The sequence below is a fragment of the Equus quagga genome, chromosome 14 (genome assembly GCF_021613505.1).
Source record: "Equus quagga isolate Etosha38 chromosome 14, UCLA_HA_Equagga_1.0, whole genome shotgun sequence".
NCBI classification, from domain to species: Eukaryota; Metazoa; Chordata; class Mammalia; order Perissodactyla; family Equidae; genus Equus; species Equus quagga.
In genome coordinates this window covers 13710282-13734680 of record NC_060280.1, presented here as the reverse complement: position 1 = coordinate 13734680, position 24399 = coordinate 13710282, and the positions used below count along the sequence as shown (strand labels likewise).

The 24399-nt window shown below is 37.6% G+C and overlaps 1 protein-coding gene across 28 annotated transcripts in view; it reads right to left on the bottom strand.

Annotated features, from left to right (window-relative positions):
• Positions 1 to 24399, bottom strand: part of SOX6 (SRY-box transcription factor 6) — a 572550-nt gene that overhangs the window by 67885 nt on the left and 480266 nt on the right. For 21 of the 28 annotated variants that reach the window (XM_046637752.1, XM_046637768.1, XM_046637749.1 and 18 more), the window contains 3 exons: positions 20604 to 20753; positions 14843 to 15068; positions 10675 to 10862 (listed from right to left, as the gene is read on the bottom strand). In XM_046637752.1, the coding sequence (XP_046493708.1) occupies positions 10675 to 10862; positions 14843 to 15068; positions 20604 to 20753 (564 nt within the window). The remainder of the gene's footprint in view (positions 1 to 10674; positions 10863 to 14842; positions 15069 to 20603; positions 20754 to 24399) is intronic. The other 7 variants (XM_046637777.1, XM_046637769.1, XM_046637759.1 and 4 more) reach the window with 2 other exon arrangements.

The following is a 24399-nucleotide window of genomic DNA, read 5'->3' as shown; positions in this document are numbered from 1 at the left end:
TTTCTTTAAACTGCCACCAGGACATTCTTCTTAAAATGTAGTTCAGATTAAATGCACCACATTCACAAACACGTTCTATGGTTCACAATTATCTCTCTCTTTTTTCTTTTTTTGAGGAAGATTAGCCCTGAGCTAACATCTGCTGCCAATCTTCCTCTTTTTGCTGAGGAAGACTGGCCCTAAGCTAACATCCGTGCCCATCTTCCTCTACTTTATATGTGGGACATGCCACAGCATGGTTTGCCAAGCAGTGCCATGTCCACACCCGGGATCCAAACTGGCGAACCCCGGGCCGCCGAAGCGGAACATGCGAACTTAATCGCTGTGCCATTGGGCCGGCCCCCACAATTATCTTTTTTAGATAAAACCTAAACTAGCCATGTCAATGATCTGTTTCAGCCTGGCTTTCTACCAACTATATGTCAGGCACTGGACATGGCCTGGTACATGCATTATTTTACTGAATCTTCACAACAACCCTTGTGCTTGGAAACTATGAATATTTACATTTCTTAGATGGAGAATCAAGGATTATCTAACTCCAAGGATTTTGATCTTGTCCATAACCATAATCAAGTGGATGGGGAAGCTATAAAGGAAGGGAAGGAGGGAGGGAGGAAAGGAAGGAAAAAAGGAGGGAATAAAGGTAGGAAGGAAGTTAATTAAAGAAGAGAGAAGAGGGAGAGAGGAGGGGGACAGAGAAAGAGGGGGGAAGGGAGGAAACATTTATTAAATGCCTAATATGTATATACAATATTTACTAGGAGGTTGAATAGTGCATCATTTAATTCTCAAATCCTGACATTTTTACAGATAAGGAAACTGAGGCTCTGAGAGATTTACTTAGAAAGTGATAAAGTCAGGATTGAACCCTGTTACCTTTCTACTGCACATGTCCAATACTGCTCTTTGTAAATAGTAAGTACTTAATTAAAATGGAATGGAATTGAAAAATAGCATGTTCACAGGAAAAAGAAGAATGCATTGTTAGTCACAAGACTCAAATTAAGGTAAAGAAAGCTAGGTATAAATGGATGAAGCTAAAAATAAATTACAAGGTCTGTTAAGAAACAGCTCTGGAAAATTATTATAGTTTTCAAAGTGAATGTTGTAGGAACATTCTTGAGTATGTCACAAGCGTTTAGGCAGACCCACAGGAGAAAACCCACATTTCTCCTGAGAAACTCTTTTATTTATACAGTAGAAAAATTTATATAGTGGAAATTTATATATACAGTAGTAGCAGATCTTGGTAACCAGGAAGCTCACAATCAAGTCAGTGGCCCACCTCCAGTAATTATGTAAATATGTATTACAAAACTTTTTGTGCACTATCTCCTCTCTAGTTTTTATCTTATTTTATTATAGGTAACACTGCAAAACATCTAAAATTGTTTTTGCATCAAGGTAATGTATAAATATAAGTAATATAATTTTATTTTTTCTCCTTATTTCAAATAGAATAAAACTGATAATCATTTCTCAGAGTTTACAATGTTTGATCAATGAAGGCTGTTCTTAAAGCTACAGTGATGGAATGAAAGCATACACTGTGTGTGCATGTATCCACGGTCTAGAGTAGCGCGTATGCAGAGCACACCCCCAGCAGTCGCAAAGACCGTTTAGAGGGTCCCCTAGACCAAGTTGTTTCCGTACCTTCCTATTCCCTCCTGAGTTCACACTGGGGTTTCCCAGAAGCTACACGGTGCTGCGACACAGCAGCAGACTAAACGCAGGAGCAGAAACGAGAATCAAGATATCTTCCATGCCAGACGTTAAAGAGATTTGCAAACACATAAAACAAAGCCGTTCTTCTTACTATTTTTTATTTTGAAAAACATACTTATAATGCTCAAACATATTACTTATATTAACATCTAATGGGTTTACTAGTTATATTTAAATAATTTTGTAAATGTTTTAGTTTTAATATCTCATATGATAAATATTGATAGATATATCCCCACATAAACAAAACCTCTTTGAGCTCTTTAAGAATTTTTAAGAATGTAAAGAGGCCCTGAGACCAAAAAAGTTGAAAAGAGCTGACCTAGAAGGATTAAGAGATTCGATCTAGAAAAGATTAGATGTAGAAGGATGACGGGTTAGAAAGTACCTGCCATAGTGGGAGTCTGCCATAGTGCCACAAAATCCTCATTAGAAAATTAGCTCTATGCACGCCCAAACCAACAACTCCCCACGCACAGTTATTAACAGCGGTGTATTAAATTTTCACCCTTTCACCAGGAGATCCATCGACTGGACATGACCTTTTGACTCAAAACACTTATTGTAAACAAAACTAAAAGTCTCATATTTGCTCCCTCCCCCACCCCAAGATACTAGGAAGTGTCTTGAGCCTTGTACACCTATATGAATTCTCACCATTCTTTCCACTTAACATGCTGAGAAGAAAGGAGCCAAAGAAGTTTGTTGTTGTTGTTTTATGAATTAGGTCTTAAACTAGTAGCTAGGCAACCAATCAAGTAGCCCTGACAACAGAAATAAAAGGAACCCGATGATGACATTCAGCCAGGAACATACGCACAGCCCTGCTTGGGTGCCCAATGTTATTGGTTCAAATGTAAAATCTAACATTAATAAAACTTAGCCTTTTTTTCTAATTTTATAGCATTTTGATCTACATATGCTGTTTTAGAAAAACACTATCACAAGTATAAATATAGTTATTCCTTTCAAAGAAATATGCATGAAGCATATATATCTAGGTAGACTTCTTTATCTCATGATTTTAGCATTCACTTCATTAAAATTGATGTTGGAAACTCAGATGTATGTCTTGGTTCAGATTTTAAGTAAAATTGTCCTGTCAGTCTCACAAAGATGTAGGGAACAAATGAGACCATGGAGAGAGGGAACAGGGAGCAAAATCTCGAGCTGGTCTTAGTTTCCTGATCTGCAAAACAAGGATAGTTATACCTACATCTCTGAATTTGGAAAGATTCAAGAGATAAAATATACGTAATAACATTTTTGAAGCATAGAAGCCCTATAAAAATATTTCTTGTCATGATGTGAAAAGTACTAAATAAATGTTTTTCAAAAACCAACCACTGCTCTGCTTTGCAAATGGGGATGTTACAATTAGAATTTGTCCCCTTACTGTGAAATCTCTGATGTGTCCACACCCCTTGTTATACAAGTTGTTGTTATCTTAGGAACAGGTTGACAGAAAAAAAACACGGCAATCAAACATGTTGGTCAACTGCTCACGAAAACGACTGTCCTGATTAATCAGTACTATGCACACCTTTGGAAACAACAAGACCTCCCCAGACTGTGTGCTACAGAAGATGCTCATTCATTCCGAACACTCTTTGCTAAATAATTTGCTCACAATCCCCTTTCACTTACTGTTGTATGGCTGTATTGATCTTCTGTCTGAACTTATCCTGTCACGCAACAATGAATATCTCAGTCAACTGTATAAATAACAAGGAGCTGTGGCAACTGACAGTGTGAAGTGGAAGACATCCGTATGTTTTTCATTTCCAATAAAAGGGGGCAGTATTACATCAGAGTAATACTGATGTACTATTCTGATATTTTTGCAAAGTACGGTTGAGGAGCAAGAATATACTCTAGAAAAAATTGAACAACTTCTTTTTTTGAATAAATAGGAACAAGTTTACAATGCGCCCCAGTGATTGGATTATTATTTTCCTATTTACTTGATTGAAAAATACCATTTTGGTACGAGAAATGCACATAGTTATCAAGAATCAGATTATTTTCAAAAATCATAGATTGAAATTCCATTTTTTTAGAAACATATTAAAGTACATACTAAATCAGTAAGAACAAAAGCTCCCTAGCACACTAATATAATCGAATTTGAATATTATCATGTTGGCTATGGCCAGATTCTAGCAGGTACCTAGTATATACAAGTTACTCTAAGAATGAAAAAGAAAAATACATATCTTGACTTTGTAAGGAAGTGACTGTTGGCTTCTTACTAACCTTCTGCTCTATTTAAGATATTTTGGCCCCAAGGAGCAGTAGGTTAACACATTCACCACTGGCGAGAATCAAAGAGCGGAAATTTAACAAAATTAGCAACAGATCTGACAACCTGCCTGAGGTCTTAAAGTAAAGAAGTAACATTAACTGAGCATCTCCTATGCCATATATGTGCTCTACATATGTTTCCCCTCAAAATTCCCCTCAATCCTTCAAGGAAAGTATAATTATCTCCATTTTAAAGGTATGCTAAGACTCATGGAGGCTAAGTAACTGAACACAGAAAACAGCACGGCTGCTTCTAGAATTAATCCTAGAAACTGAGACCCAGGATTAATCAACTCCAAAAGCCATCCTCTTTCCAATACACCATGTGGCCTCTAATTCTATTACTGCGCTGGGTCTGGCCACCTCTTCTGCTTCTTTGTCTATACTGGCATCACTCAATCGTCTGTTTCCTGACTATCTTCCCAGAGTCAGACATCATGTCAGGGAAGAATGCCCCACTCAGACTGAAGGGGACAAGTACATGGGAAGCAGGAGGCTAATGCTTTTCTGCTTCAGAGTTTTTATTTATTTTTACTGTGTCTTGTTTCATCAAAGATTTGAGATTGCCAATGTAAAAAGTACTTTGTATATAATAGGTTTAAAGATCTCATAGAAAATTAATAAGTGAATCTGGTCCTGTTCCATAAATAAAAATAGGACTGACTAAGAATTAGGAGAGCTGAAATGTAATTCCTGTTCTGCCATGAATCTATATGTGATCGCGGGTAAGTCATTTTCTTTCTCTAGGTCTCAGTTTTCTCATCTGTGAACTGAAGCGATTGGACCAGATCAAATGTAATGTAAGAGATTCTCAGAAGATGAGGAGAATAGCAGTTTGGGCCACATGCCTATAGATGTGTAACCTGCCTAGATTATCTATGAGCAACTCTGATGAGTAGCTAATCAGTCTACTGGCTCATCAAGATTATTAAGAAGAGCAAAATAACCAGATTCTCCAGTTACAGAATACCATTGCAGGAAGCGCTCTAACCAATCACCGAGTCAGCATTCAAACAAGAAGGTCAGAAAAGTTACCGAATAGACTTTAACACTAAGAAGGCCCACTGTCTTGCCTCTCTTCTAGCCAGATGCCCTTAGCTTAGCTCTAATAACATTTAGAAGCAGCCTATTTAAAATTCTGCTATGTATTTTCATGAGTAAAATACCCTCTATCTTAGAGATGTCAAAACAACAAAATTTGGTAAGCAATTAGCCTATAACATGGTCTCACTGCACTGGTACTTAGGGATGAAGATGGCTGGTGTTCTTGGTGTGGAAAGTTAAAACCCAGGGCGATAACTCTGCTGGCAGGACTCTCACAGTCCACACACACAAGCTGTGTTCAAATGATGGAGCATAACAGCTCCTAAGGTGCCGTTACAATCTATTGCCCCTACAATCTACATTTTCACCAGACCCTAAATATTCTATGACACAGCCGACCAGAACAACTCCATTGGTGCCGTTCTGGCCGATCAAGTCAACAATGTTTCCTTTTAAAGTGTCAAAATAGGGATTTACCCCATAGAATGAACTACACCATGGGTAAACATGTATTCATAAGGACATATATGCGATTCTATATGTGCTATAAAAACACAAGTTCCCCTAAAGCGTGGTTTATATACATCTAATGTTACTAAATGTCACAAAAACACTCTGCAGTGGCCATTTGTGATGCTTTGCCCAGATCCCCCGTCAGGATCCTGAGAGAGTTCTTCTCTCAGCTGCAGGGAATGTTGTTGGCAGCGAGCCCTCAGCTGCTGGCCCTCTGCAGCATTGCCTCAGCTGAAAAGAGTCACCTCACCCAAGGTCATGTCCTCTCCCCAGGGCAGCACTCATACTACGACTGCTTGACACAAGGATATAAAAGCTCACCTTCTCCACCAAACTTGAGACAACTGTGAACGACCATGGCAGCCTCAAAGCTTCCTATGGAGTTGACTGAGGCCTTGGTCAAGACTGCATCGCAGTATAATCCTACTTTCGTCCTTTCCCTTCCCAGGTGGCAATCAGGAAGAACACTCCCCAATAAATCTGCTTGATAATCTCCATCTCATAGTCTGCTTCTCAGGGAACCCAAATCTGTGACACACTCCTTTGTAAAGAACGCCCAAATAAGAGAGCAACAAGGTGTGCTTAATAAACTACAAGGTTCTATGACAACAACACTGTGAAAGAGTCTTTAAAACTGTATTATCAGTTACAAGAACAAATTCATAAGTCTAATTGTGGATCTTTATATGTAAGGAAAATGAGATAATTCCAAAGTGGACAATTTTGAAGACAGTTAAGCTGAATTTGTTGGAATCCATGTTACCAATCTCATTGCACATTATATATTTACCCTCTTTGACCTCAGAAGAAAATCTGATCCTCAGAAGAAAAAGTAGTGTCTTAGGGAACCTCATCAAATTAAAATGGATATTTTGATTATTACAAAGCCAGTGCTACTATCACAGGAGTCCTTTACCATTGTTCTTAGTTTACTCTCTGGCTGCAACTAACCTAAGAAGCAAGGATAGATACCAGCTCTAGAAACTAAACAAAGCCTAAAACCCACAAAATATAAAGTCAAAACAGGGACATTATTTGGGAACGAGCTCATGTTAAGGAGAGCTTGTGAACACAGTATCCCTGAACATAACGGACTCTTCTGGGGCCCAAAATTCAACTCCAGTAAAGTTATCTAATGAGTCAACAACTCCCTTCAACTAAGAAACAAGGGTTTTGTGGTTCTGTAGAAACCACTTCGCCACTTACCTTCAGGGGCTCAGTTATATTTGGCGTAATATATTTTAGAACAAATTTGGATTCATTATCTCTTTAAGTCTTACGTAATCTCTCATCCCTTTCCTACATCTTCCAAAGAAAAACAAGATATCATTTCCAAACTTCAAACTTCTTCCTCCCAAATAAATTAAGAAAAGTCAATGAGAAATATTTAAAATTAACCTGTAGCATTTGAAGTTAATAGTGTCTTAAGTTTGAACTTGAACTCCAACTGATGATACAAATTCAGCAATAAAGGGTCCCAGTGTCAGATAAACAGAGAGACCCACTGCTGGAGACAAACCGTGCCCAGTGCCAGTTTACTACTAGGTTTTGTGCAAACGGGTGGGGCTGGTGCTATTCCAAGCCTGTGTAGAAGACAGAGGGGCTTCCTCGAAAGATGGAGTTGCTGCAACAGTACTGAATTTTTCTCATTTCCCCCTAAAATTCAATGGCATATACACACGTTGTTTTAAATATTTTCTATGTTAATATTCCAAAGAAAAATTTCTAGATGCATTTTTCAAAGAAGTATTTCATTTACTCACTTTAATCAAAAGCAAATGATTTTTCATAATTTAACAAGTATAGCTATTTAAATAAAGTAATTTGTTTGTCATGGTATGAAGTTTCTAAAATACATTCATTCTAAATATATATTCTTTTAGCCCAGTGGTTTTCAACTAGGGGCAATTTTGTCCTGCCTCCCCCAACAGAGGACATTTGGCAATGCCTGGAGACATTTTTGGTTGTCGCTAAATGAGGGAGTGCTACTGGCATCCAATGAGTGGAGGCCATGATAAAGAATTATCCTACCAAAAAAGTCAATAATGCTGAGGTTGAGAAACCTGAGCTAATCCATAAACCTGAAGTTTCCATAGCTTTGTGTACCAATTCAGTTGAAAGGAGTTGAACTACGTGAGCTGGCCAAATTGCCAACATCTGAAAAATCTACTCTGTTTCCTTCTGCTGACCCTCCCATTATTCTGTGAGGATCTCATATCTGTGACAAAATAGTACATGTGTTTCATATATTCAAAGGTCACCCATGTAGTTTAGTTTAAAAGATATGGAAAACATTAGAAAGTGCCTACTCTGTACCAGGAGCTATGCTAGGTATATTCACATATATCTTATTTCACTGTAATCCAGATTACTATCCTCATTATTATAGAGGAAGAAATTGAGATTCAGAGAGGTTAATCAACTTGCCAAATATCACACAGCTGGTGACAATTCAATGACAATTATTCTAGGTGAGAATACATATATTTAAACTCATTAATACTTTCTTATATATGCAAAGAAAATTTCTGAATCACTAATGATTGCTAATACTCAAAGAAAATTTCTGAATCATTAATGATAGTTAATGGGGTGAGGAAGGAATTATCTTTTTACCATATATCTTTCTGTATTATCAGAATTTTCAGTAAGCATGTATTACTTTCATTTGAAAACTAATAAAAAAAGACTAAAACAAATTACTGACATGCTTCTCAAATTAATTTTAGGATCAAGCCTTGAAAAAATTGCCAAGTAGGAGATGGTACCTGTGCGTGTACCCATTCTCTTGCTTTGTTTTTTGGTGAGGAAGATTGGGGAACTCAACAACCATGTGCTCGGGCCAGCAACCCATTCTCTTGTTTTCAACCCAGTTTCCCACTCAGTATCCCTATGCCAAAACTTGTTTATCTACCCACATCTCAAAAGAGGATCTTTTAAAGTTATTCACATCAAGACAAAATATATTATCATTTCATGGTGTTCTCATAGCATCTTAGGTTTAAAGACTGACTCTGTGTTTATCTCTAATATCAGAGTGGTAGAAGATGTTTAGGGGCAAGATTTTTCTTCTCTTGTGGTCCTGAAACTTCACTCTATACATGACCATCTGTTCAGGCAGTTTTTAAAGAGGGGTGCTGCCTTGTGAGCCCACTGCCAAGGACGGAGCGCTTACAGGGGAATGGGGCACTTAACTGATTGAGCAGATCCAGTGACTGGCATGTGCATGACAAGTCCCAAGTATATAAAAGTTTGTGGCCTAACAGGTACCTAAAGACCCGCCATTCACCCAGATCGTTTCTCTCCTACCTGATCTGAACCTCTCACCAAGGGGATTAATCAAGGCAGGGGGTCCAATAATTATCAATTTTAAATATTATATATATTTATTTAATGTTAACATCAGTAACTCAGTGCAGTCAGAACTGAGAGTAAAATGAAATTCTTTATTAAGCTTTGGGAAGTCAACACTTCCACAGCTAAGCTTCCTAATTTGGGTAAGGACTTTGATCATACACATTCTTTGAGAGTTCCTAGTACTCTCACCCCCTCAGACCCCTTCCCAGCCCCTCGTATCCCAGAGGTCTCCTGGTGTGGCTAAAGAGTAGAGATCAATCAAGGATGAGTGGTTGATTCAACGTGAGCAACGGCTCTGCATCCCACTGTAATGGGTTGAATTGTGTTCCCCAAAAAGATATATTTAAGCCCTAACCCTTGGTACCTGGGAATGTGACCTTATTTGGAAACAGGATCTTTGCAGATGTAATCAAGTTAAAATAAGGTCAAACTGGATTAGGGTGGACCCTAACTCCAATGACTGATGTCCTTATAAGAAGAGAGAGATCTGGAGACACAGGAAAACACACCGAAGGAAGACAGCCACGTGAAGAGGGAAGCAAATATTGGAATGATGCAGCTACGAGCCAAGGAATGGCAAGGATCATTCATTCATCAGACAATCAGAATTTTTCACCAGTGCATTACAGTAGCCTCTCAACTGGTCTCCCTGTTCCAGTTCTTGCACATTAGGCGGAACGATCCTTTTACATGTAAATCAGATCAAGGCAGTGCCCTGGACAAAGCCTGTCTGGGGATTCCCATCACATTCACAGTGAAATGCAAAGCCTCCCCAGGGCCTGCAAGGTCTGACACCCTCACCTAGGCTGTCGGATCTTCTGCCTAGGGTGTCACTTTACTCCTTGTCCCACTGAATCCTTTGCACCATTCTTGCCACACTGGCTTCCTTGTCGCTGGTCCTGTACTCAGGGCCTCCACACTTACTGTCCCTGCTACCTGGCTGCTCTTCCTCCTGCTCTTCACGTGACCTGCACCACGGCTCCCTTCAGATCCCTACTCAGAACTTCCTCATCACCCCACCTAAAAGAACAACCCTGTAACTCCCTATTTCCTTAACTTGTTCCTATTTTTCTCATGGCATTTATTCACCTCCTGATATTACTGACATTATATTATGTGTTTCATTGTTTATTTCTTTACTGTCTGTGTTCCCCTATAAGAATGTAAGCTCTGTGAAAGGAGGGATTTTGTCTGATTTATTCAATGTTGTATCTCCAGTGCCTAGTACAATGTCTATTATAGAATGAGCACTGGATAAATTACTTGTTGAATCAAAAAATAAATGAATTCATTTTGTAAATTGCTTTGTTTTAGTTTCTGCTCTGACTGAGAGGAAGCTTAGAAATTCACTCAATGGTGAATCACAGTAACATATTAGCCTTCATCGTGAGCATAAATGCTTCTTCCTTTTTTGTTAATATTCTGATATTCTATTTTTATTCTAATAACCTCACATATCCCCTTTATTAGAAGGTTTTTCTAAATCTTTTGGAATGGGACAGAAAGACAGCAATAGGTAGGTAGGTTGGGTGCCTCAGAGGCAACCCACACTAAGTATAAGGGTGTATTTGTTAATCAGCAGTAATGTTTGAATGTGAGACAAGTCAGCCCTCAAGCCAAAAGCCCAAATCTTTGGCTGCAGGTTGATGCATGGGGGCCTGGAAAGAGCCAGATGAAAAGGAGCCAAAGCTTCTACCAGAGCCCGTGAAAGAGGGAAGCAAGCTTTACCTTTTCATTCCTGCAGTTGTTCAGCCCCATATTATTCATGGAGGACAGTTTCCCATCAACACCATGTGGCTGTTGCTGCTGTTGCTCCCGTTGGATCTGTTCTCGCATCTTCCGAGCTTCCTGAATGGCTTTCATCACTGTATCCTGATCCCCAAACAGGGCAGGGGAGTTGAGACTGGACAGGATATCTGCACACATAGAAGGCATTATTAGAGGATTGCGAGGTTAGGCTCTTAAAAAATACCGCTACTCTCCCCTCCCCTGAAGAATGCTGCATTCTCCGAACAAGGAAGGGGCACGTTTGCTCTTAAGAAAACCGCAATACTATGCAGAGAGCACAGGAAGCCAGGATTTTTAGCCCTTGGAGGATCCCCCAACACCCAATTTAACTGGGCTCTGTCAACCCACCTCCTCAGAGATGCAGGTTCCTAGATTCCAATTGTGTGTGTGTGCATCTATCTATCTGTCTATCTACCTACCTATCTATCTATCTATCTATCTGTATCTGTCCTGCTATACCTAACGACTAGTGGGGGAGGAGTGGGGAGGTAGGGGGTGGGGAGGGGTACAGAGATATCTGTTCAGGCTGCTCCTTATATGTGGTGTGCTAATGCAGGAAAGCTGTTTCTGGCCTAGCAGAAAAAAATCTGTGAAGCCACACGTGCACTTTAGTGACATCTGTATCTGTGTGTTCTTATGTCCACTGCAGGAGAGAGGGGGTGGGAAGGAATACACCACACTCTCCGTTCCCCAATCACTGGCTGGTTAATGACGCATTCTGCTCATCATGCTGCCTCAGTTATTTACCAAGAGAATGACAATCCATTCCCTACCCTCAACCTGAACACCCACTGCTCCCAACTCTCTGTCTTCGAGCCAGTGAGGCTGCATGTGCAGGAACAGTTTTCACATAAGTACAAAGCTTCAAATAAAGTGATAATAGATATTTACTTTCATTATATTCCATGCAACACAGAGGGAAAACATTCCAAATTAAATTGACTAATTTTCCTCCATATCTTGCATGTTTTTGTAGGTTAAAATTAATACTTTAGATAACCTTTTCCAATTTTAGAGAAAAAGAAGGCATTTGCTTGCTGACTAATAAATTTCAGCTGCTGTGGTCAAGTTTAACGTGATCCACTTGTTCATATCCTGGCATAGGCATTTCACAGCAGATGTATGTGTGTACATGTGTATGTGTGTGTGCACACAGCTCACACACACAGACAGGACAGAGGGAACCATACTATAACCAAGCTCACACCATGTGTCTATGTGTGTGCAGTGCATGTGCATATGCATTTAAATTTAGAAAATATCCGCAAGGCTATCTATGGAAATTTTTTAAAAGTCAGTCACTTTTTAGGATATAGAAAACCCATATCTTTTGCTCTGGAGCTTTTCTGATTAAAAAAGAAATTTCTGGGGGCTGGCCCCGTGGCCAAGTGGTTAAGTTCACGCACTCCGCTGCAGGCGGCCCAGTGTTTCGTTGGTTCAAATCCTGGGCGCGGACATGGCACTGCTCTTCAAACCACGCTGAGGCAGCGTCCCACATGCCACAACTAGAAGGACCCACAATGAAGAATATACAACTATGTAGTGGGGAGCTTTGGGGAGAAAAAGGAAAAAAATAAAATCAAAAAAAAATAAAAGCTATAAATTAAAAATTAAAAAAAAAAGAAATTTCTGTCCAATATTGTCTGGACAAGAGTGCTATTATTTCAGCCCCATTCTAGCTCATGATCTAAGAAATTCGCTTTGCTGAAGCATAAACTCTCTAAGAGCAGGGCCTATGACATACTCATCTTTATCCTCAAGATGCTCAGTATAGCAAACAGATGCTTTCCAAAAAAATTCAGAAGTGGATTATCAGAGGGCCATTTCAAGATCAAGTCTATTATTTATCCTTATGTTAGCTTTTTTCTCTCATCTCACAACTTCCAACAATCCAGCAATCAATCATATTCACACGCTGGAAATGATTCACTTTTCTCTCCCACAGCAGTATCACTGACTTGGGTTGAAAATCTCTGGGCCCCTGAAAGAGGCATCCTGACCCCAAATGAGAATAGGCTGTTTACGGTTCCTAATGCCCCAAACTCCAATGAGGAAGATTTACATCTCACCATCAGAAGATTCACTTAGACTCACCACAGTTCAGCAAATATTCCAACTGTGAGTTCACAAAAAGAGCACTGAGTTATATGGAAAAGAACTTGGATTCTAGTCTTTGCTCTGCTAATTAATAGCTACATGATAATTAACAAGACAAGAAATAACAAATATTGGAGAGGATGTGGAGAAAAGGGAACTCTGATACACTGCTGGTGGGAATGTAAACTGCTGCAGCCACTGTGAAAAACAGTATGGAGATTCCCCAAAAATTTAACAATAGAACTACCATGTGACCCAGCTATTCTGTTTCTGGGTATTTATCCAAAGAACACAAAAACACGAATGCAAAAAGATATTTGCACCCCTGTGTTCCTTGCAGCATTAATAACAATAGCCAAGACTTAGAAAAAACCTAAGTGCCCATCAAAGGATGAATGGATAAAGAAGATGTGATATATATGCACAATGGAATACTACTCAGCCATAAAAAAGATGAAATTTTGCCATTTGCAACAACATGGATGAAGCTTGAAGGTATTATGTTACGTGAAATAAGTCAAAAGGAGAAAGTCAAATACCGCACGATTTCGCTCATAAGTGGAAGATAAAAACAACAGCAACAACAACAAACACATAGATACAGAGATTAGATTGGTGGTTACCAGAGGGGAATTGGGGAGGGAGGAGGGTGAAAGGGGTAATAGAGCACATGTGTATGGTGACAGATGGTAATTAGTCTTTGGGTGGTGAACATGATGTAGTCTACACAGAAATCAAAATATAATGATGTACACCTGAAGTTTATATAATGTTATAAACCAACGTTACCCCAATAAAAAAATAAAAAATAATTAAGAGCTACAAGGCTCTAGGCAAGTCATTTTATCTGTAACAACTACCATTTACTTTATTATACAATGAAAGTAATAATAATATACTACCTAACTCATAAGATTATTGTGAAAAATCAAACGAGATAAGATAGGCAAAAATGGTTTTTAAACTGTAAATGGCTATACTTACACATGACTTTATTATTATAATAAGCATTTCAGCCTCCATGACTCAACAATGCAAAGAAGGTAACATCGTAAAGAAATGCTAGTGCTAGTCCCTAATCCCTTTGAATCTGTGTCTTTATTTGAAAATTAAGAGCTTTAAAGAGCAACAACCACATGAATACTGATCTGGCCCTCTGCTGCTGACAAGTGCTGCCACATTTATTGTTCCATTCTACACAAATGTGTAAACGTGCTGGTATTCACTCAGCCCAGTCTTTTTAAATTGCATGACTTCTAGGTCCCAAACACCTTGTTAGGCACTTTATATGCATTTTTCTCTTTTAATTCTCATAACAACCTGTGAGCTAGGAAATAATAATCTCCTTTCAGAGATTAGGAAACTGAATTAAACAATATTATATCACTTTCCCAGGGTCAGTAAGTGAAGGTCCTTGGTCCAAGTCTGTCTGATGGTAAAACTCATGTTTTCCTCTATACTTCTCACACTGGGGTATGACTATCCCTAGAGATACCTGGCAATATATCAGAGAGTGTAAGAAGCCAGAGGATCATTACATCATATCTTATTAGATACCAATTTTATTTCATATTATATCATTGAAGTGTGCCATGCATATTTGCTTTAATGCAAAACTAACATGGGATTGGGTGTAAAATTCACATACATTTTAAAAATAAAATATAAAATTTCAAAGGAATTTCGGACTTTTGGTAGGCAGCTTTGAGGCCAGGTCCAATTAGGCCTGTAAAGGGTTCACGGCCACTCTTTCTGCCTAGAGATACTTTAGCGGCAAAGCACTGACCAAACAGAAATTTCCAAGTCTCTGATTTGCTAGATCTAACTCATCATCATCTAAAGAGCACATCCCAGCAGGATTTATATTATGTCCTTTTCCAAAAGTTCTAATCACCCAAGACACGAAATTGGGTTAAGTTTCAGTAAAAAGATTTTACTTTTTTTTCCTTGGACTAAGGAACACTTTGGAAACAAGCATCAGTCATCACTAAACAGGTTTGCTTTCTTTTACCTAATTCATAAGTCTCTTCCTGGTGTTGACCTTTCCATTTACCTAAAGAGGATCCTCTTCCCAAACTTCCTCCAATGGGGCTGGGGATGCTGCTTTTGTTAGGCAGGTTGACTGGGCTGGTTTTGCTGGCTGGGAAGAGGCTCTGGGTGGGAGATGTTGGGGACTTGACAGGCTCGGCTGTCTTGGGTCGGGATGAGAGATTCAGCGGCTGTGCTGTTGTTTCATCCTACAAGAGTTTAACATAAATAATTATTAAAAAAAAGACAAATGAAGCACATTATCACCTAGTAAGCTGCAGTTATTTTACACCTCAGAGACAATGCCACATTCTCCTACAATAATAACAAAAGAAGCTAATTATCTACCTCCTTGAAGATTCATCGGAAGGAAACCTCATTAATTTCCCTGTGTTATGCTTCTATTTACATTAACTGTGTAGTTGGATCATTCTTTTTGCCAAATTAAAATCTGAATTAGCTCACATTACAGCTTAATTTCCTAATGTGTTTTCAGGGATCTAAATTAACCTAGGGCATTTACAAAGAATTATTTAAAATTTCAGCAGCTCTGTAGTGCTTTTGTGTTATTCTCTCTGAAAAGTTCCTGGAACTATAAATAGGCTCTGCAGCTAATTTTTTAATATATATTTTAAATCAAACAATTGCAAGTACTTTAAAAATGGAAACACGGAAAGCCTTCTTCTGATCTTCTGGGCGTCTGCCCAGGCAGCCGCATGCCACAGCATGGCTTCTATGTGGCTTTTTGGGCGTGGGCACTCTTCATGGTCTATATTCTGGTCTCTATTCATGTTTAAAATTAATTTTTGCAAAGAGCAAGCACACATTATAATTATGTTTTACATACCATACTATACGCAATTTATTTTTCATGCCTAAAGTGATGTCTCTTTATATTTTTTGCTACGTATATTTACAGAATGTCTATTTTAAGATGCTTGTCCTTCTATACTGAGCACAGTATTCAAATATCTGGCGTGTAACTCTAGTATAACCAGGAGCTTGAAAGCTAAGCTCCTTGCCTTTGTCTCATTTATCCTGCCATAAAACACCCATAACAACACTTCCTCATTCTAGAAATTTAGTTGTAATATGAGCATATTCATTTAAATGTTCAGTTTTAAGATCTGCATTACCGTGTTCTAAAATAAAATTGTCAGCAAATGTTAACTCCTGTTTTGCTTCTGAGAAGGCACAGAGAATTTGCTTTTAATGTCATTGTTTAAAACACACAGTAGAGCTTGGAAACAGAATATTCTCCTCTTTGGCAAACATGTGACCTCTCCGGGGCTCAATTTCTTCATCTGTAGAAAAAGAGGGCCTGATTCTAGCTGATCTTTAAAGTCTCTTCCAGTACTAATGGTCACTGCTTACAGAGGGACAAAAAGGGATGCCAGTAAACGCTACCCAGGAAGGAGGATTAGAAAGAGAAAATAAAAATAACATGCACAGAGGAGCCATTACATACCAGGCACTGTGCTAGATATTTTCACACGTATTAGCTCATTTAACTATGGATAACTATGAGTTTGAGCCGTACTTTTCTAAATTTACAAGGTTTGAAAGAGTCAGAGTGATAAAATCACTGTCCAAAGCCATACATGGAGGGACAAACTTTGAATTTTACCTTATTAGACTCCAAATCCTAGGCCCCTTTTCTTCTAAATGATCAGAGAAAATAAGTCATTTGACAATGTAGTGATACCCTAGATTCTTTTTTTTATCTTGGTAGGAAACAGATAATCTGGCACATCTATGTTGCAATGTGCTTTTATCTACATCTAGACATCGGATGGTTCTCAGGAAACACAGTTCTATCCGTTATGAATGTCAAAATGATCTGACATGCTTAATTACAACTTACTTCCTTTTGCTCTGAACTCAAAGGATATTTAGACTAGTTAGTTCCTTTATTCATATCTAAGTAATAATGATTTATATGTTAGGTATTTAGTTAGTTTTCTCCATATTTCTTTTATATGGCGTACACTGAGCTTCTTAGATATCTGAGTTCAGAGTTTTCTTCAAATTTGGAAAATTTTCAACCATTACTTCTTCAAATATATTTTTCCGTTCCCTTCTTCTCCTTCTGGGGCTCTAGTTGCACATATTAGGCCATTTGATGTCCCACAGCACTGGCAGTCTTTTTTCTATCTATTTCATTTGGGATAGTTTCATTGTTACATCATCAAGTTCACTAATCTTTTCTTCTGTGATGTCTAATCTGTTGCTAATCCCAGTCAGTATTATTCTGGTGTACTTTTCAGCTCAAACATTATATTTTTCATCGCCAGACATTCAATTTATTTCTTCCGTGTCTTGCCTTATAATACTTATGTTTTCCTCTACCTTCTCAAACATGTGGAGCTCATAACATCTGGTTTTATTCAGCTTTGAATATACTCTAATCTATTATTTATTTTTATAATTCAATAATTGCCGCTTCCACCAACAATGCCACTGGGCTCAGGAAGCACCTACCAACTCCCAAGCAAGTGAATCCCTTTCCACCACAGCAGGCCTGCTGCTAGTTCTCACAGCCTGCCCTGCTCTGAGAGGAACATTGTGGGTGTTTTTTAGGGAGTAGATCTGCCTATCTCCTCACTTGGCTAGTGTGGAAAGTCTCCTACAATAGATGTTTTTACTACCTTATCTACTAGTTCTACCATCTGTGTCATTTTGGGGTCTGTTTCTATTGATTGATTTTTCTCCTCATTATTATTCACATTTTCTTGCTTTTGTGAAAGCCTGGTAATTATTGAACTGATGCTACACATTGTGAATTTTACACTGTTGGGTGTCAGAGTTTGTGTACTCCTTTAAATACTTGCGGACTTTATTCTGAGAGGCAGAACAATTTGATCCTTTCTAGGCTTACTTTTAAGCTTTGTTCAACAGGTCCAGAGCAGCCATTAATCTAGGGATAATTTGGCCCCACTACTGAGGTAATATCCTTCTGGGGACTCTACTTGATGTCCCAGGTGTCAGAGGAGATCTTTCCACTCTGGCTAATGGGAATACAAACCATTCTTAGTCCTTTGTGAATCTTGCAATTGTTTTGCCTGCTACATCTGGTCTTTTCCCCTGGCCTCAGATAGTTTCCTCACATGCATATGCTGATAAAAACTCAGCTAAATACAGGGGAACCTTCTTCAGATCTTCACTGTTCTCTCTGTACAGTCCTCTCCTCTCTGATACTCTGCCTCACAAATTCCATGGCATCCCTCAGAACCTACCTTGGCATCCCTGAACTCTGTCTCTCTACTCAAGGAGCCTGCCAAGCTCCATGTAGGTACCCCTCCCTGCACTACTACCTGGAAACTCCCTCTAGACAGTAAACTGGAACAAATATAATGCTTGCCTCACTTGTTTCTCTTCTCTCAGGGATCACTGTCCTGTACTCCTCCAATTGTAAATGTCTGAAAACCATTGTTTTATATATTTTGTCCTGAGTTTTAGTTCTTTAAGTTGGGAGGGTAAATCTGATCCCTGTTCCTCCATCATGGCTAAAAATGGAAATCTTCCAGGTTATTTCATTAGGATCTCTCTTGCTATACAACTAGATGTTTCAATAACAACCACTACTAACACCACCACCATCTTCTTTATTATCATCAGACCATAATGATGATCATCATTATACTAACATTTACAGAGTACTCACTATAGGCTAGAGGATGTATTATCACATTTAAGACCTATAATAATATTAACTTCCATTTTACAGAGGAGAAAACTAAGGCTGAAAGAGGTTAAGTAACTTGTCCCAGGTGACACAGCTGGTAAAATAAGTGGGAGAACTGACATTTGAACAGAAATATTTTGACTTCTGATGTTGACAATTATAGCAAATAAAAATCCTGGGGGAAAGAAGGTACATAAGATCATTTATGTTTGTTTTTGTTACCTTGAGCAAACTATGCACTATGTCATGTGGTCATGGAATATACAGAGGGAAAGAAATGACTTTAGACAGAAACATGAGATATTTTAGTGACCATAATTCTTTCAATTAGCAAATTGTGAAATTATTCTCAGAACTTTTTCAATAATAGGTAGGAGCTATTTTTTAAGTTTAAAACATTTGCTTGATGTCTTGGTCTATATATTTTTACCCACACATACAATAAACATTCTAATAAGTATAAGGAATGTTCCTTTGTTATTAACATAAAATATAGTCAAGTCAAATTATATAGAGAATTCCCTGAGAATTTGCATGTGGTCAAGTGAGTAATAAAATTCAGTTGGCCCACAAAGCTGGAATGGTAAAAGCAGATGTAAACTGGAGTTTAACCAGGGAACATTTTATTCATCCAGTAAAGGCTTGGTTTGGTGCAGTTCGATTTGGACAACTCACTTATAAAATGACTTTTTAATGTTCAAATATCTAATACTCAATACCTCAAGTCATCGATGTTTGATACACTCATACTCTAACAACTATAATTAAACAAAGTGTCTTGGTTTGAGTTGTAGTGTTCTGACTTTTATTCACAAACAGAAACTCTCAGAACACAAAATAGATAGGCTGTTTCCATAAGTAATGCTATCTTATTAAATGTAAATGCCTATTATCATACCTCAATATTTCTAACAACAAAGCACAAATGTTCATCTATCTCGTTGGAGAATCTAAAAGCATGGATAACATTAAATCAATTCCTTTGGGTAGGGCACAGGCAGAACTCTCTTAATGATGTTTACTTTTTTTATCTTTGGTATTTGGGATCCATATTTTCTAAAGGTCTTTTTGAAATCTCAAAATTCCTATCTGCAAATTTTAGAAAATAAAACAATTTCAGGGGTTTTGTAGCATTCAGTGCTGTTTTATTGGCCTTAGATGTTTCCCATGTGAAGATCTAATAATTGCAAAATTTCTCCAAATGCAGTACTTTGGGCGCATTACAACAACACCTCTGTGGTAATCACATTTCTCTAAGTAGATAAGTCAATTACAAAAAACAATTGTTTCTCTGAACTTCTTGAATTTAATTCAATATAGGAAGTAAAAGCAATCATAAAAAACAACCAGTACCACCCATAGGTACCAGCTGTAGCACAAAGTTGGAGCGGATTATCAATTTTCCATGGTCGCCAAGTACCTCCTGGCTGCCCCACTTTAAGATACTGAAAATCAGTGAGGAAAAGCATCTATTAATGTCCTAGCCATAACCTGGGAGAGCCTGTTTATCCACAACTACGTGGCATCAAGGCATGATTAGAGAATTATATCATTCATTTCTCAGAGCCCACATTTATAACTAATTTGAAGGAGAGACCTTTATCGACAAACTATATAAAATCCAGCATTAGGTTCTTTTTTGTCCCCCTTTTTAAATCTAAAGTTTGAGATCCTCCTTCTCTGGTACTCAGTTGGTGCCCCACCTGTTTAAGGAACTTAGAGAGAAGTGTCACAAGTCTATGACAAAGACTGGTAATAAAACCATGGCCATTCATGCCAATGAACATTAAAAAATAAAAGCCAAAATCCAAAGAGGAAAAACTCTTGAGAAGTGAGTTTGCAGATTTAGGTAAAGATCTCACAATATAGCACTATTGTTATCAAAAGGGAAACACCTGTTTCTCAGTGCTCAATCATGAAATTTACCATAAAGAGGAGCATTTCGGGGTTTCTTTATGTTGCTATGCTTCCTGCTGCTTATTCCCAACACAGCCTAGTTCACTACCTTTCTTGTGAAGCTATTTTCCAAACTGTTTCCACAATCCCGCAAAGCAAGTACCTTAACTTGAGTTACAGGGCTGGTCCCTCTCTTTTCATTTTTTATCCCAGTAGGTGAGACTGCCCCTGCTGTGTTTGGTGGCTGTGGAGTTGATGGCATCTTTGCTCCAGGTGACACCTGCATGCTGGCCAGCTGAGCGGCATAGAGCTGCTGCAAAACAGGGAAGACAAACATTATCTCTTAAAATGCAGCTGAAATGGAGTTTCAAAAAAAACTTACCGTATTGTTAGATAACTATTTCTCTGACAGCCTTGCAATTTCTCTTTCACTATTTTTTAAAGAGGAAAATAACAGAGAGAAAATAAATGTAACAGAAAGAAACAGTACTGGTATGGGAGCCATCGTTCTGTTCCTGGTCCTTCTGGCAATAACGTTATGACCCTGAACAAAGGACTTGATCACTCTAGAACTCAGTTTCTTCAATTGTATAGGAAGGAATTTGACTAAATGGTCTCTAAGATTCTTTCTAGTTCCTAAAATCTTTTTTAAAAAGTTCTTTAAATGTTGCTAAGTCCATTCCCATAATTTTAATATTCATGAACTAAGAAACTAATCTGAACTTTCCTAGGGACTCCTGGAAGAACATTGTTCTTAGTCAATACTGACCAAGCTTTTCTAAGGATGCCAGTCCTTCTGAATGACAAGAGCACTGCCCTCAAGATCTCTGATGGCTAATGGCAGTCATTCTTTTCTCAGGGTCTCATTTCTAGGCAGCACGTAACATAATCCTCAAGAGAATATCGCTAGATTTGTGGCTAATAATAATAATAATAAAAATCAAGCTTCTTTTTCCTAGCACAGGATGTTAAATCCTTAACTGTCAATTTTATTAGGTTTAGGGTGAAATTGGGGATAAATGAACGTGTTAATCTGCTATGGTTAACCAGAATTCACACAACTCAATCTTAACACTATTTAATGCTTGAAAACTCCATTCAAATATTTTCTTTTCTTCTTATCATCAAGATTAAGCCATTACTTTGATAGTCATATTTCTATCATAATAAATAGAAAGCTTCCTAGTTCATCAACCACAGAGAAAATAGCTCAAACTTTGCCATATTAGTAGGGGAGAAAAAACAGGTGGTTTATATGTAATTTCCAGCATTACTATCATTCAGATGGACAAATAAAAAAAATTACAGTAATCAAAAACAGACCTTTCGGCACATGTAATTAAATGAAAGCTTAATAAAGAATAATTTGCAAGAGCCAGATGTGCTTATGTCATGATTGTTGCTTTCTTTGGAACAATTTTTCTAATATAACAAGCCTCTGAAGAAATTAAAGTTTCATAATTCTGTATGTGCAATGACTCAGTGGCAAGAAAAATTCACAAGTAAGAGTCAGTCAAACTGCTAAATCTTAGGAGGAAAAAAAAGAATTCTGCTGTGTCCTTTTATTTCGAAATTCAGCCAGGTGTCTTCAAAAGAGGGGCAAGCAAAGCTTCTGAAAAATTCCTCCTTGGATCAGGCCAGTGAAGAAAGTTCTGTGCTAAATAGAGAGAAGATGGTTGAGAATTGAAAACGTGTTGGCCAAGTATAATGACCAAATGCTCTACCATTGAGTACTGAAGACTCATGAAATCTTAGAGAGGCAAGAGCCCTTAGACATCATTTATGCCTTCATTTTACCTCAATAATTCATAAGATCAGAAGAAAGTCAATTTTACTCAGTCTTGAGTCCTTCAGGGAACATCAACTAGTGAAAAAAGCAGAAAAACAAACCTTTGGAAACAAATCTATTTTCTAAAAAGTTGACTAAATTCAGAAATCCTTCAGATTAACTGAACTATACATTGCCTTTTAGAAATGGAGTAGTTTTAATTGCTTCCTCTAAAGCATTGATAAGCATTTATTTTCTATCCTTTTCTAGTGGGTTACACCTACTAGAGGAAAGACCCTATAAACTGATTCCTCAAAGCTGTGATTCCTCGGATCTCCTTTGAGTTGTAACTGCTGATACTTTAAAGGCAGGAAGAAGTATAGGCACATTCCATAAAACTGACAGAGCTGGGTAAACTGGACAATAGGATAGCAGATGAGATTTAGTAGAATGAACCTTGAAATAAAAATCAGAAAATAGAGTCTGATGTAAAGATAGAAGACACTCGTGAAAATAAAAATTTTCACATTCTAATGAAATATTTGATTTTAGATCTAAGTATCTTGCTTTTCAGACTGAACACTTTAGATCTGAATTGGATAAACAGAATGCAATTCATTGAATAGATACAGGTTTACAAAGCAATTTCACAGGAAGCTCATCTTCTAACCTAATATTAATCGAATATGTTCTATATACAAGGCTCTGTGTTAGGAGCTGAGGAGGATTCCAAGTCTTGGAACAAGCAGATAGCTCTGGAGGAACTGTAAGATACTGATCCTTCACATCTGATTTGTACGTTTCTTGAGTCTTTAACCTTGTGTTTAGTTATGCACATTTGTCCTACCATGCTTGATAGATCGTAAGCTCATTGAAGCCATGATCAACCTAATTATTTTTCAATGCCTCACATTTAACAACAACGCCTAGCAAATAAGAGATAATCAACCAATATTTTCTGGATTAAATATGATATAAAATCACTGGATGTTAGGAAGGAGAGATATTCTCTATAAACGAGGCAACAGAAGTGGTATACGATTATATTTATGATACAAGTAGTGAAAAATTTTATGGTGTTGAGTTTTAAAAAATAAAAGGAAAATAACTTCAGTCCAAATTAAATTATATTGTTTCACAAGAAATGATTCTTTGAAGTCATTTGGTAAAATGTAGTTTAGATAGCTCCTCAATAACTGCCAGCTTCACCACCTGCCTTGAACTTTCCTAACATAAATTATACCACTGGAGCAGTAACTAAAGAGTAGTATCAATTTTCCCTCTCAGATCAGTTACTTATAAAGTTTCTCTAAATGCTTCTCTAAAGTTTCTCTAAAATCCTTTTTTGAAAGAACATAAAATATTAGTTATTCAAATAAGTAGCTTCAGTTAGAAAACTTCTTCATAGACTAATGGTTTAAGGAGGAAAAAGGTTACACTTTGGTTAACTATTATCTAATGGTTTACAAAAATGTCATTCCACATAGGATTCTCAGATCATAGCTCATTGTCATAATGATGATAATAATGAACATTCATTTCCAAACACAGTTGAAGTTTAAAAAATCGACAATGTAGTAAAGCTTATAACAGGCTTAGTCAAAGTCTCGCAAACATTTAAACTTTGGTGAAGACTGTTTTCGTAAATATAGATTTTTCCATTTCAATTTTGAAAAATATTCAGTGATTGTTTGGGATATTGAATTGTTTCTTTATCCAAGATATATAAAAGACATGCAGTGCAGACATGTAAAAATAAGCCTGGCTAAATATTTTTCAAAATTATAAATCACTCACATTTTAAGGAGCACTTTAGGAAATGCTTTTACTATTTTATGGCTAAAAATAGTCCACCTTTATTATTAGTTCAGTTTTAATAAAGTGGCCAGCATTAAAATTTTGGTAAGCTGAACAATGACATACCTAGCACCTGGAACTGAAAGGGCCTGAATGGATCATTTAGTCTAGTATGACCTCCTCCTTCTACCGATGAGCTGAGGTCTAGAGAACAGAAGTAGCATGCCCAAGATCACACAACTAGTTAGTACTGGAGCTAGAAGAACTCTCCAGCTCTCTCCAACATTATCATTTAAAGTAGAAATGGATGATGAACCAAGCTTTGCACCTTTCCAGTACATTTTTAGCCCTGATCAATTTGTTCAATGACAAATCTTTATTAAATACTTTCTAT